General features: G+C 39.9%; 1 protein-coding gene across 1 annotated transcript; it reads left to right on the plus strand.

Annotated features, from left to right (window-relative positions):
- The first annotated feature begins 324 nt into the window (after positions 1 to 324).
- On the plus strand, positions 325 to 12,187 carry GPRC6A (G protein-coupled receptor class C group 6 member A). The gene is made up of 6 exons (XM_040599469.1): positions 325 to 518; positions 2,111 to 2,414; positions 4,288 to 5,115; positions 7,942 to 8,154; positions 9,557 to 9,680; positions 11,067 to 12,187. The coding sequence occupies exons 1-6, from the start codon at positions 325 to 327 to the stop codon at positions 12,185 to 12,187; spliced, it is 2,784 nt and encodes a 927-aa protein (XP_040455403.1).
- The last annotated feature ends 2,187 nt before the right edge of the window (positions 12,188 to 14,374 follow it).

Consider the following 14,374-nt stretch of genomic DNA (forward strand, 5'->3'; position numbering starts at 1 on the left):
CATGTGTTTCAGATAAGGCATAATAAACTTTGAACACAGCAAAACAGATTTTATGTCCAACATTTCCTCTTAAACTCATTTATCTTTCTCCCTCCCTCTTCACTCTCACACACCTGCACCCTCACTTTTTGCGTGACAGCATTGCTGTAGTAGCTTCAATAAAATAGCCTCAGCCAGTGGAGCAAATACAAGCACCTTACGAGGTGTGACTAACTTACGAGCGCAGCCTTTTCCCTTTGCTGCTTTTTACAGATGACATAGAAGCCTCGTCGGCCCTGCAGCTTAATTGCCTTGAAGCTGGTAGCGAGCAAGTGAAACAGAAACATGGCATTTGTTAGCTTTTTGATCCTCTGCTTTGTGGTCGGCACTGATAGCACTTTCTCTTGCCAGAGTACTGACGACTTTGTGGGCGCCAGTTCTCCGGGGGACATTGTTATTGGAGGCTTGTTTGCAGTTCATAGCGAAATGCTGCATCCAGAAGAATATCCCATCAAGCCAGTAATTCAGAACTGCGCTGGGTAAGTAAAACTGGAAATTATACATATAACAAAGGTCACTGACATCGGGCATGTACCTCTTACATTATCAACAAAAGCTGGTTCTCTTGAATTTCCTGGTCTTTTAAAAGAACTTGGACGTCACATAAATTGTGTGCAAATTAGTACAGGATGATAAAGTATGGCAAAGTTGCAGTTATAAAAAATACTGTGGCTGCCTGAGGAAGGGAATGAGCATTGGATCCTATTTCAATCTTAATGTGTAATCAAATAGCCCTGGAGGTTTGTGCTGAACAATCATTTAATTTCAATGTAAATGCTAATTTGTTGCTATATGTCTGAAGCACTCTGCTGTGCAGTTGTTCGTTATTTATGAAGTTGCATCTACTTTTGATTTGAACACAGGCAGACTGTTCCATTTCACCTAAACGCATACTAAAATATGTCCCCCGCCTCACAAGGCAGCTCAGCTGCAACTTATGATAGTACCTTGCTGACTAGATTGTAGTTACTATTATAATTACTTTAATTATGTAGTTATTACACTTTGTGGCATTATGCTATAGGATAGATTATACATGAACACCATGTCACATATGGATTCAGGTTCAGACTGTGCATCAGAATATTTGTTTTGCTCTCTTCAAATCCTACTGTGCTTGAAACATCCATTTTTCTGGAAAGAATGCAAAGGAAACCCGGTGAAGGACTTCATTTTAAGTATATAATAAAGCCTTCCTAAGCCCAGGAATTCCAAATATGCATTTTCTTTAATTATAATACAGGTACAAATCCTCAAATTTTATTTGAATTTTGCATGCAACTTAATCCTACATCTGAATCTAATAGTGACCTGGACATTCAGGTATCCATTTCGATTAATTTCAAAATGATGAAGTCGATCATTTTGCCAGTCTTCCATTATTTTTCTATGGAGTCATAAATTGTCCAAGGTCGATTTGAAATTTAATTTAGTTTGCAAGATTTGTAAACTGTAGAGAACCTTGCCTGAGAGGGGGGTTTGTTGTATTGCAGACATTTTGTGCTAGCACAATTCTTATTAAGCATCTGTTATAATATCCACTGGAGATAAGGGGAATAACTGTATTAACTTCATCAGGTTTAGAGAAGACTTTAGGAACACTATAAGACCTCAACCTCTGAAAGATTTTCTTCTATTCTGAAATATTTAGTCCTTTCTTTGATTTGTTACATGTTTTGGTGAAAATAAATACATTTTTAAAAAAGCTTACTGGGCAGGTGAAGTAAATTGGAATAGATTCACTGGCTTTGACAGATGCTTCCTGAAGATATTACTGGCAAATTTTCATCTAACATGAAAATTAATTCTTTAGTAGCTGCTTTTTTTCAGGAAAAAAAAAAAAAAAAAAAAAAACCAACAAAAAAAAACCCCAAAACCAATAAACCAACTTTCATTCAGGTATATTTTAAGTTTTGCGTTTATTTTTCTTAAGTTAATCACTCAAAACATACTATCCATCACGTCTTTTCAGTAGTTGTCAATTTCTGAGGGATATCCTCAAAATGGACTTTGCTTCAGCCTTGTTCCCACAAATGTCTTTCTAAAGTAAAACTTCTGTGTTTCCTGACAGCTTTGAAATTCAAATTTTTCTTCAGACACTTGCAATGATACATGCTATTGAAATGATCAACAACTCAACGCTGTTATCTGGAGTAACTCTGGGCTACGAAATCTATGACACATGTGCGGAAGTCACCAAAGCCATGGCATCTGCTCTGAGGTTTCTGTCTAAATTCAATTCTTCTGAGGATGTTGTGGAGTTCAAGTGTAACTACTCAGACTACATCCCAAGAATTAAGGCAGTCATTGGAGCCACCTACTCAGAGGTGTCGATGGCAGTTTCAAGGCTGTTGGCTTTGCAACTAATCCCACAGGTAGGTGTGAGGCAATTAACGTCGTTTTGGACAGAAGGTCAAATTTACCAAGGTTGGAATAAAGGTGTGGCTCTGATCATAGGGACTGTGAAAGCCACACGTTTGCTACAGGGCAGGATTTGGCCCAACCTAAGGACATCGGGAGGGGTGGGATTCAGCTTCAAATGGAGGGCTTAATTGACTTGCCTAAACAAAGGCAGTAAGAGCTACTTCATATGCCCAAGGCACATGCCTCCAAGTGCTATTTCAGGACGATGCTGGGCTCTTGTCAGCCTGGCAGCACCATTATTCAGTCCTGCACGGCTGTGCCAGTTACTCCAGTGTACTTTGGATGACATTCAAGGATTCTGTTCAGGCAACAAAGTTACACCCACTGCCTCTAGTCTGGCTGGTGATGAATATGGCAATACCTGGTGTTGAGCTTAAAAAAAAAAAAAAAAAAAAAAGCTAAATAAAATTTGGCCAGAAATCTGGAAATTCTCTCTCACCTAAGAGAGATGAGATGTTGGAATCTGTGGTAATTCTGGACAGAGAAGTGAGGAATATTGCTGTAAAGTGCAGTTTTACTCATGTTACTCTTTATAGAAGAGAAAATACACAACTCTCTAGATCCATGCTGCTCCTTCCCAAAACATCCTTCTCTATTTCTGACCTCTCTAGGACTCGTACAGTCCCGCACTTGCACTTAGGCCAGTCCTTACTTTTCTGCTTTCACTATTGTAACGGAGTTTGGGTCAAGGCCAGGAACAATGAGGGAAAAGGAGATCCGCTTCCACACCATCCTGTGTTGCAGGATGGGTTTGGCCATTTGACATAAACTACCTCCCTTCAACACAGCAACATAGTAACCAAACACGTGGAAAAGAAAGAAAATCCAAACTAAACAGAACTTCTAATGGAATCTTGTCCTCTGCAGTGGTAGGAAGTAATTATGACCTCCAGCTCTAGCAGAGGAGTATGTATGAAAATTAAAATGCCACACCTGAACATAACCAAAAGGCAAGTGGTGAAACAAATCTGCATTGGGGCACAGAGATGGAAAAGATGACCCAGCAGATTTTTCTCATCCATAGTGTCTGTAATCTTCTGATATCAGATATTTGGTATCCCCTTCAGAGAGCTGACTCATTTTGGAAACCTTAGATTTGTTTTTTTAAGAACCGTCAAGCAATGTAGGAAATATAAGTGTAGGGGGAAAAGTTCCTACAAACAAATAGAAAAGGATTAAAACTAGAGAAATTTAAATAGCAATGTTCCATTTATGTTTTTCTAGCTACATTCACAAGGAAAAGGTAATACATCTTTTATATGAAAGAATTATAGTATCCTGTAGTATTGGTTACTGCTTGTTTTTCTGGGAGGTTCTAACAGGCTTAGTGATCCTTTTAAAATATAATAATTAAATCTTGGAGAGAGAATATATATATGCAGGTGAACCATACTAACATATTCAGTGATATTAAAATACTGCAAAATGTAAGGATACTAGCAACTTGAATAATAACTCAAACAATGGTTAATGTTTCCAATGCTTTAAATATTGTTTTGAATAGCATGTTGATGGTATCTGAACAGAGTAAAAAACCTTACCAGCATGATTGTCATATCCATTTTGAAAGGTTTTATTCTCTGCCTTCACTGAAGTAATTATGTGGATCAGGATGAAAATCGTGGAACTGGTAATGGGCATGAGTCTGCATCCTAAGAGCAGGGTGAGGCAACCTGCCCCATTTGGCTGCACCTTGCTGACACTCACTCACAGGAGGAGGGAGACTGCATCAGGCTGGATGAAAGAGCAATCATGGCAGCTTTGGATCTCTTGGTGTCCTTTGGAGGAGATTGCCTCCATAACTGAATTGTTCGCTCTTCCTAGGTCAGTCCTGCATCATCAGCTGAAATCCTCAGTGACAAAATCCGGTTTCCTTCTTTCTTCAGGACTATCCCCAGTGATTTTCATCAGACAAGAGCAATGGCACACTTGATCTGTGAGTCTGGGTGGAATTGGATTGGAATAATAGCCACTGATGATGACAACGGGCGGTTTGCTCTGGAGAGCTTTGGAGTCCAGGCCATGGCAAACAATGTCTGCATAGCTTTTAAAGAAATGCTACCTGCCTATCTCTCTGACAACACCTTTCACACCAAAGTTGATCGTGCAATTGAGAAGATTGTCAAGGAAACCAGAGTAAATGTTATTGTTGTCTTTATGAGACAGTTCCACGTGCTCAAACTATTTAAGAAGGCAGTTGAGAGAAATGTAAATAAAATCTGGATCGCAAGTGATAACTGGTCGGCTGCAGTCAAAATCAGTACAATTCCCAATATCAGACAACTGGGAACCATTGTGGGATTTGGATTTAAAAGTGGCAATGTCTCCACATTCCAAGACTTTCTAAGAAACCTTCATGAAAAGCCCACTGACAACAACAAGTTTTTACATGAATATACTACACTTTTGTCACTCTGTACACACCTGGAATATCATGATTTTCAAACATGCATTTCAAACCAGTCCCAGGATGATCTATTGCAAAATGTTGAGAATAAACATCAGATCTGGAGAGATGATTTTTTGAATGCTAATGTTGAATCGGGATTTATCCATAGTACTATACTTGCAGTCTATGCCATTGCTCACGCCATTAAAGGGCAATGCAAAGACAGAAACTGCAAGGATCCCTCTGCCTTCACTCCATGGGAGGTATGACGTTAATTCTTTCAGGTCTTATTCTCTGCATAACTTTCATCTCATTTTTGCTCCCACATCCCTGGATTCACTAGCTTGGTCCTTTTACTAAATGTTTTTTTCTTCCTGTTCCTTCTTTTCTTCACTGGCTGAAATAACAGACTATGTGCTAGAGCAGCAGTATCTAACTGCTGCAGTGATAAGGACTAGATTCCAGGTTTGTCTCCCTGTTTTTGGCCCGTGTAGGTGCAGAGGCTCCTGGTGCTGAGCTGTGGCTATATTCTGCTGTAGGTAGAGAATGATTATTGCACTTCACGTACAGACAACTAGCTGATGGTGAATAACTGCATATGCACCATCTCCTCCTTCATGGGTACATTAGCAATGGCTGTAAACACATGACTCCACAGGTGCAGAAGGGATCTTTACCTGCCGGGCTTCATTAGCTACTGTAACACTTGCCCCATCACCTCCAAAGAGCACACAGCATAGGCACTAACTTGGGTGAAGGCTCCAGTCTGTAGGCTTCTTGCTGGAATGTCTTGCGAGCTACTCATGTGAGATAGAATAAAATGTATAGTCAATCTACAGTTGACTTACCAGCTATTCAGCTACTAGCAGTTGGTCCAGTTGCCGCAAACCACTGTAATACACAGCAATGAGTGTTCTTGAGAGATGGGGATACAGCAGGATAGGAGCATTCACCAAAGAGTTTCAATTTTCCAATTTCTCTCTCACCTTTGTCTCTGTTTCATCTGAATTCAGGTATTTTTCTCTATAAGTAATCTTTATTTGAAAGTGAAAATGGAACAGACTGTTCCTCTGTCTGATCTTGATTTCTACTGAAGTGACTGGTAGGAATATTAGACACAGCCTTTAAGATGAGTGAGGTACTTGTTATCAAACTCTACTGGGTAGAAAAGAAGAGGAAAAATCAGACAAGTAAACCTGACCTGACCTTTTACCCAAGAACTTGCTCAGGAGTATTCACTTTTACACAATTATACTCAGAGGACTAAACAAAAGTTAATTTAAAAGTCAATCAACCACTGAAGCACTCTGACTTGCTCTGACCTCTTATCCTAGGTCAGGGCAGGTCAAACCAAGGTAGGGGCTTTGAAAAAATACTGAAACAGTAACAATCAGACTCTTACATGAATTTGTAAATGTGAATAGGACAAATTCAGGACTGCTTTACAGGGGGCTGCAACTTCATTGAGCTGCATTTACATCATTGCTGAATTAAATCTCAAACAACCCAAACTAAAACTACTGTTACGAGGCTAAGAACTCGTGAAGAAAACTGAAAGAGATAGTTATACCTCCTGTGTTGCTTTCGTAATAGAATTTCTGTACACTAAATTTAAAGCCTCTAGAAATGGATATACATATACAAAGCTTAGGATGCAACTAATCCATGTCACACATCTCCACACACGGAGAAGCAACAAGGGTAATCAGTGTTACAGACTTTGCTGAAGTAGCTATCAGTTACATCAAAATGTTACTATTAGCTCCTTCTGTTTGAAGCTCAAGATATATTCAGAAAGCTCTGTTGTTACCATATTGTTAGAGAAATTGGTAAAGTGGAGAAGAGAAAAATTAAATTACTAGCCTGAATATATACAATTAAAAAAATCCTATTCAGTCCAACAGAACTATACAACATCCAACTCAAATGCAATATTGGTTAGAAGCACACTTTGATTCTTCACAGATGGGTAAAGATGCAGTGAGTATATATATGAACTCTCAAAACAACTATGTTATACATGAGAAAATGACGTTATATGCATATATATACTTGCCAAAGCCTATTAAGTACCAGATTTATCAGCATGTCCATTAGATGCTATAAATATCACAAACGGATCCATGCAAGAGCATGCTTTAAGGGGCAGTTAAATTCAGCCTGTCACCAAAACCTGGGGTTTTTTTCTTCTTAATTAATTCCTGTTGCCAAAAATTGTTAGGCCTGCAAAAGCATAAAGCCTTTGCTTCAGTTCAGAACTACAGCGGCAAATGAAAGTCATTCTATGGTCTCCCTATGAACTGGGGGTGGGTTATATGTACCTTAACCAGTTCTTTTCTAGATTCACACAGAACTTTTTATCTGGCTGTTTGTCATGAGGGAAACAGAAATATCCCCCTGTTGAACAGAATGGCTTGCAATATGAAGCTGGACAGTTGCCTTAACAAAGCATGCTTGTTTTGATATTTCCTATGATCTATAAAATACGGCCTTGTTGTTTATTGCCATTGTGCCATTGATCACTTCACCTGAGCAAACTGGCGTTTAACAGTTCTGAGTCTCACCTTGCAATGCATAGTATCAGTCAGAGTGACAGCTGAAAACAATGTTACCTATTTCCAGACAGGCTGGGGGAGGTTTCTGTGGAGCAAGTATTGTCCAGATTGACTCTGGTGACAGTAAAGTAACAATAGGAGCATCACTCACAGTCATTCTTTACAAGAAGGAGTCTTCCAAAAGGCTGTTAGTTCTTGCAAGCAAAAATCTTTTCTTTCCCATCATTGTACCAGAATTTCCAAGGCTGGAACAAAATACTAACATGAGTATTTGTACTCATTGCATAGAGTTAAGAAAAGATTATATTTTGTTAATAGATGTTTAAGGTCAACAGGTCTGTCTGAATAATGTAATTCTGTGTCAGACATCAAATTAAACAGTTATAAAGATGACTTTTAATTTTAACGTTTCTTTTACTCCTAAAAATCAACAGGTCTTTTTAACTTGATATCATCACACAGATGTAAAACTACTGAGTTTATTGCACTGATATGGTACTGATATGTATTATCATTCCTTATACTTATGCTCAGCTCCTTGAAGAACTTAAAAAAGTTACAGTCATTGATGATGATAAAGAAATCAAGTTTGACTCCAACGGAGATATGAGCACCAGCTACGATGTACTTCTTTGGAAAGAAATTGATGGCCACATGGAAATTACCACCATGGCAGAATATGACCTAGAGAAAGGTGGCTTTATCTTTGAGGATGAAGACCAAAAAAAAGCATTTCTGGATTTAAAGGTAACTTTTAATTTGTGAAAAAACATGTGAAGTTTGTTTCATATGTTTTCTTCTCCCTACAGTATTTGTAACTGAAGTATGTGTCAGCTAGAAATCTCTCCTGTGGTTTCATGTTCTCCTTTCAGAGCAAAAAACCCTCTCTGGGGATATTCAAACACTTTCATGCACCCTGAGAAGCCTGTCAGCCTGTAAGCAGGCTCAGTGATTTGAAAAAGAGTTATTTCTCCAGAATGCTCCTAGGAGATTTCCTAAGAAGAGAAATCATGTCTGTCCTAAGGATGCTACTCCAGAATTTTGAAAAGGGGGTTTAAAATAAAAAATGACTGTCTGTAAAAGCTCCCTCTCTTTTGTACCACCACCATTTATTTTGTAGATGAAGACTCATATCTGTATTAAAAAAAAAAAAAAAAAAAAAAGAAAAAAAAGAAAAAAGCTTTGTTGTTATTTGCTTCTGTTAGAGCTGGAGTCAGCACAGCTACAGGAGTCTGAGGTAGGTGGTACCACCTGGAGCCCCGGCACTGGTGTTGACAGGACTAGTGGGTGTCTCTACAGCTGGATAGTGTTATCTGTGCATGGGTGGAAGTCTGTGTTCATGACTAATGGGGCAGGGTGAGGCTGCTTACCTACCAGGTGGGCTGGATTCGAGTCTCAGCACACAGACTCAGCTGAGGACTGAAGAAAACCTCAGATCTTGTCCCCCTTTGTGGCGCTGCCCAGGATGGCAAGCAAATGTCTCTACCTACTTGTAAGCCATCTTGAAGAAAGAAGAAACAGCAGTGTCCCTTAGGACTGCTTCTCCATTTTACAAAAAATTGTCTTTGGAATGAGGACTGGAGCCCAGACCTTGAGACAAAGCCCTGATCATGCACCCCAGAATGGTGCTTCCTGACTCAGGGATGAGCTGTTGAGGGTCAGGAATATGGGAGCTGCAGCGCAGAGCACCCACCAAGGTGTCTCCCCCAGGCTCAGAGCAGCTGAAAGGCATTTCAAGATCTCACTTGTGAAGCAGTCCACTTGAATCCTCCATCAGATCCATCAGATGCTTCTGAGTTTTCTTTGGAGCTAATCATTAGCAGTATAAATTCCAGGTTCAAAGCTGGATGAGACACTTTGATCTGGATTTTAAAGGTACAGATGATTCCACTGATTGGCATTCGGGGCCAAAAATGTAATTATCAGGTAGATAATGCCCCATCCTGTCACTTATTGACTGTGTGGAGAAAACAGAAGAACATGGAGCCTACAATGCCTTTTTTCAGCATCATTTTCAGATTCCCTTAAAATATGTTAGATACAAGAGAGTGCAAATCACAGAGTTACTGGAGGTTTATTTTGACGTTTCTAAGTAATTAGTTGTGCCTGAGCTGATTTTTTTTTTTCTTTTGTCCTCTGCACGCTGCAGAAGGTTCAGTCAACATGCTCCCAGCACTGCAGGCCAGGACAGATGAAGAAGGTTACAGAGAGTCCACACACATGCTGCTATGAGTGTGTTTACTGCCCAGAAAACCATTACAGCAATCAAACAGGTAAGAAATTGTGATCCAAATAAAGGTTTATTTAGGCATCAATATGATTGTTTTGTTTGGGTATAATGTGCCTTGCAACCTTGGGTAAATCTTTGGAATGGGACAAATGGACATATTTGTCTATGCTCAGTTTCCCAAATACTAGTGTTTGGCCTATAAAATAGGTTTAAATGCTTTTTAGAAGACAAAACTTAAAGCAATTGGATTGTCCAGATGACTGGCATTATCCTTTGTTAGGATGGAAAGTCTGGATGATTTATCAGACTGACTTTCATTAAAATAGAGCCTTGCTTCCCTGTCTTTCCGCAGTACACCCAGTCTAATAAGGAAGAAATTCTTCACTGTGAGGGTGGTGAGGCACAGGCACAGGCTGCCCAGAGAAGCTGTGGATGCCCCATCCCTGGAAGTGTTCCAGGCCAGGCTGGATGGGGCTGTGAGCAACCTGGTCTGGTGGAAGGTGTCCCTGGCCAGGCCATGGGGTTGGACTAGATGATCTTGGAAGGTCCCTTCCAGCCCAAACCATTCTATGAGTCTACAAAGTTCAAGGGTTATGTATTTTTCCTTACCAGCCTATTTTTGTCTTACCAGGGAGTACCGCGAAGTCTGATATAATTGTACAGTAATATTTTCTAGTATCAAATCAGATGTGTACTTTACCTCTTGTTCATTTACAGATTTGAGCAAAATTCTTTAAATGGGAAAATTAAATATGGAGGAGAAATATGGAATTAAGAAAGTTGTGGTACAATGTACTTTTAATACCCTGAGAGCAGAAGGAAATTAAATCTTATCTTTCTAATTAAAATTATTGTGAAATTCCTCCGTACCAGAGGATAGGAATCTTAAAGCAAAAGTAACCTTTCAAAGCATAATATAAAGCAATGTTTATTCTTGCTGTTGTATTTCAAAAGCTATCTGTAAAGAGAAAGGTTGGGGTTTTTTCTTGTCAAAATAGATAAATGAAAGCAACGTTGTTTCAATTTCTGCAAAAATTTAGTTACTCCCAAGTCACTGCTCAGGTTTCAGTTAAAGTTTGCCTTTCCAGAGCTCTGGCCAGGTCATGTATCGCTGGTCAGCGGTGACTAAGGCAGTGTTAGGACCCTGGTCACTCTCCCTGTTCCCTCCCAGGCCGTGGCTGCAGGCAGCCCCTGCTCACAGCTGGCAGGCATTTGTCCTTTTGGCACCACTGCCACCGCAGCGACCGCAGCCCCCGCAGCCCGGCAGCTCCTCCACCTGGGCAGCAGCAGCAATAGTCGGAAGCGTCAGCCCTGCTTAATCAACTCGGCACCCCTTCCCACATTGCTCCTGCATCTCACGCCTCCGTAACCCACTTCGAAGTTTATTTACTTCGGATTTCTAAGTTATCTTCCTTTTTTCTGCTTCCAGATATGGATTACTGCTACCGATGTAACAACAAAACCTACTGGGCTCCCATCAATAGCACCACATGCTACAGAAAGACAATCCATTTCCTCGCCTGGACTGACTGGTTTGCTATTTTCCTCCTCCTTCTCTCCTCTTTTGGGGTTGTGTTGGTTTTGTCAGTTAGTATAATATTTACTAAAAACTTGAACACGCCAGTTGTAAAGGCATCTGGAGGTCTAACTGTCTGCTATATTATTCTCTTCAGCCACTTCTTAATTTTTTTAAGCACTGTCTTCTTCATAGATGAACCCACAGAATTCAAGTGTAAAACTAGACAAGCCCTTTTTGGGATAAGTTTCGCACTCTGCATTTCATGTATTTTAATAAAGTCACTAAAAATTTTACTAGCCTTCAGCTTTGATCCCAAGCTGCAAAACTTCCTGAAATGCATGTATAAACCTATTCCTGCTGTGGTCACCTGCACTGGAATTCAAGTTATCATTTGCACCTTCTGGCTAGTATTTAGGACACCTTTTGTAACGCAAAATTTCTCAATTCCGAGAGCAATAATTCTGGAGTGCAATGAGGGTTCTATTGTGGCTTTTGCAATTATGTTGGGCTACATTGCTGCCCTAGCCTTCATTTGCTTCATATTTGCCTTTAAAGGTAGGAAGTTGCCAGAGAACTACAATGAAGCTAAATTCATCACCTTTGGCATGCTAATTTACTTTATAGCATGGATTGTGTTTATCCCTGTCTATGCAACTACATTTGGCAAATACCTGCCAGCAGTGGAAATCATTGTTGTTTTAATATCCAATTATGGAATCCTCTGCTGCATTTTTCTTCCGAAGTGCTATATCATCATTTTCAAGCAAGAAACTAACACAAAATCTGCCTTTCTCAAAATGATTTACACATATTCCTCCAAGAGCGCAGGCAGCATTGCTGTTAGTCAGATTTCTTTGGACTCAAAGTCTTCCAGCCCCCGAGCTACTATTTCAGACTCGTGTAAACCTGAGAAAAACTCTGCGAATGGAAACTGCCGTTTCCAAGTGCCTGGGCAGACACTAATAAAAGGGAAAGTTCTTCCTAAAAATATTACACGGACTATGGTCAGGAAAAGACTTTCCAGCATTTGACTGGCCGGCATGAAAGTACCAAAAGATGAAAAGCCATCTCAGGGAGCCATTTCTCTTTCAGGTCTCTTTCCTTTTGGCATCTCCAAGGAGAGCAGGCCACATGAAATGCCTCCTCCTCTGGTACCTGAGCAGTCATCCATTACCAGATCTGAAAGGCTTTCCTGGCTGACAGAGGCCAGCCCCTGCTCCTGTAGGCACTGTGAGGTGCAGTCCCCTTCAGCAGCTCCCTTCCTTCCCCAGCCCCCTCACACCGACCTGTGGGAACCTGTTCCACGATCTCACTTCCCTGAGTGAGGCAGAAGCATCAGGAAATTATTATTTCTCACAGACACATAGGTGGTACCATATGGGTGTGCCCCATTTTTTTTTGTATCTTCTATGCTCAAATGTTTAAGGAGCTCCTCTCACCTGGCTCTGCTTTACAGATCAAACAGAACCCTCTCCCAGCCTTTGTTTGCTGGGACAAACAAGCTCAGTCCTTTAGTCACCACTTTCAAGATAGGCTTTCCCTTCTCCTGAACATCTAAAAGTAATCTTTTTCACCTGGTATCAGTGAATATTTTTATTAATTTTTTTTCACTCCCCAAAACGGCCCACCTTATTCCAGACAAGTGCTGCAGTAACATTTAAAGTTCTTTGTATTTACCAGGATGATAATGAACTAGAGATGGGTCTATCTAAAAATTAAAGAATTTCTCTCGAGCTCTGCAGTTATAAGCATGTTAATCTACTTTTTTTGCCCATACTCAGGGGAAGTACAGTGATTCACCTCATCCACCTCCTCTGATGCATGAGAGGAGAGGAGCCACTATGTATGTTCCCTTAGTTGGGGATGTCATGTCAATGTGTAATGTCAAAACTGATAAATGCAAATGGATTACTCTCATTAGCATAAATAATACAATGACTAGGATCAGCACGAGCGCAGCCTGGGAATTTTAGGTTTTTTGATACATATTTTAAAAATCTGATTTTCAAAAAGAAAATGACAATGCACCATTCTGATACATAGAAATAGCACAAGGATGAACCAATATGAGCTGCACTGGATGAGCCTCTGCTCTGTAGTTCTGTCAGTACAGCTGTGCTGTGCCTTCTGTAGAGGCAAAGGGCACATTCAGAGGAGGAAATTTTCTGTCAGGACAACGGTACCACAGAGCTTTTTCTGACTCCAAACAGCACAGCTCTGCTGCCAGTCCAGAACCATGAGAAATACCTTTCTGTGTTCATAAAGCCTAGACCATATTTGCTATTCTAACTTCTGTGCCTTGTTACTGTGAAATCATACTAAATTCCTTGAGTCTTTCCCCATATTTCTATTTAGATCTGGAATAACTGGATGTTGTAGCATGCCAAAATAAAATTCAGTAGGTTTGGTGTTACACATGCATATTGTATTATAGTTATGTACAATATATCTATTTTTCTATCACCTCTATTTATATGTTGCCAACCCTTATCCATATGATTTTTCTACTTGTATTTTGAACAAGATAGCTGCAAATCACATTTCAACAATGGACACAGGCAATGAAATTACTGTGACATGAAGACTACATATGTGCTACATACTTGTGAAGACATTTTTAAAGTCATTTGAATGGCAAGGGTGCAATTTACTACATGTTTGAGTAATTACTCAAGTTCTGTAGCTGATTGGAAGAATGAAGGTTTATGCACATATATGATGAATGCTGTTCATGCGTCAGTTATCACAAATACTGTTCTGAATATGAAGTTATGTACAATAAGGTTAAAATTCCTGCAATTTGGCTGCCAATGCAGCAAGAAGTCTCTCCCTAAAAGAGAGAAGCAAAGCTTACATTGCACAAGAACTTTCAGCACTCAGACGGTTAGAAAAGTTAATTTGGTTCGACCGTCATACCTGTATTTATCATTTTCAAAAGTGTTAAGCATATCATGCCTTGAAGATATATGAAAGGGAATGATTAAAGCCATATTGTTATTTAAAATTGAGTTTGCTTACTTAATTTCCTAATCTTTCCCCATGACCTCTGATTTTGCCATAAACCAGTCTGTTTCTAAGAAATGTCCTTTAGGTTGAAAGCTACGTACAGCAGGGCATTCGTGGAAAGTTGTCCTAAGGAGTAGCGTGTGGTAGAGCTGAGGCAATGTAACAGATTTGCTAGCTAGGCTTGGCAGAAAAAAGAGACACTGTACCAAGAT

This window comes from Falco naumanni, chromosome 6 (genome assembly GCF_017639655.2).
Source record: "Falco naumanni isolate bFalNau1 chromosome 6, bFalNau1.pat, whole genome shotgun sequence".
NCBI lineage: Eukaryota > Metazoa > Chordata > Aves > Falconiformes > Falconidae > Falco > Falco naumanni.

Coding starts and splice junctions, on each gene's coding strand:
- GPRC6A (XM_040599469.1), top strand. CDS start 325: ATGGCATTTGTTAGCTTTTTGATCCTCTGCTTTGTGGTCGGCACTGAT. Junction 519..2,110: donor GTAATTCAGAACTGCGCTGG/GTAAGTAAAACT, acceptor GTTTCCTGACAG/CTTTGAAATTCAAATTTTTC. Junction 5,116..7,941: donor CTGCCTTCACTCCATGGGAG/GTATGACGTTAA, acceptor ACTTATGCTCAG/CTCCTTGAAGAACTTAAAAA.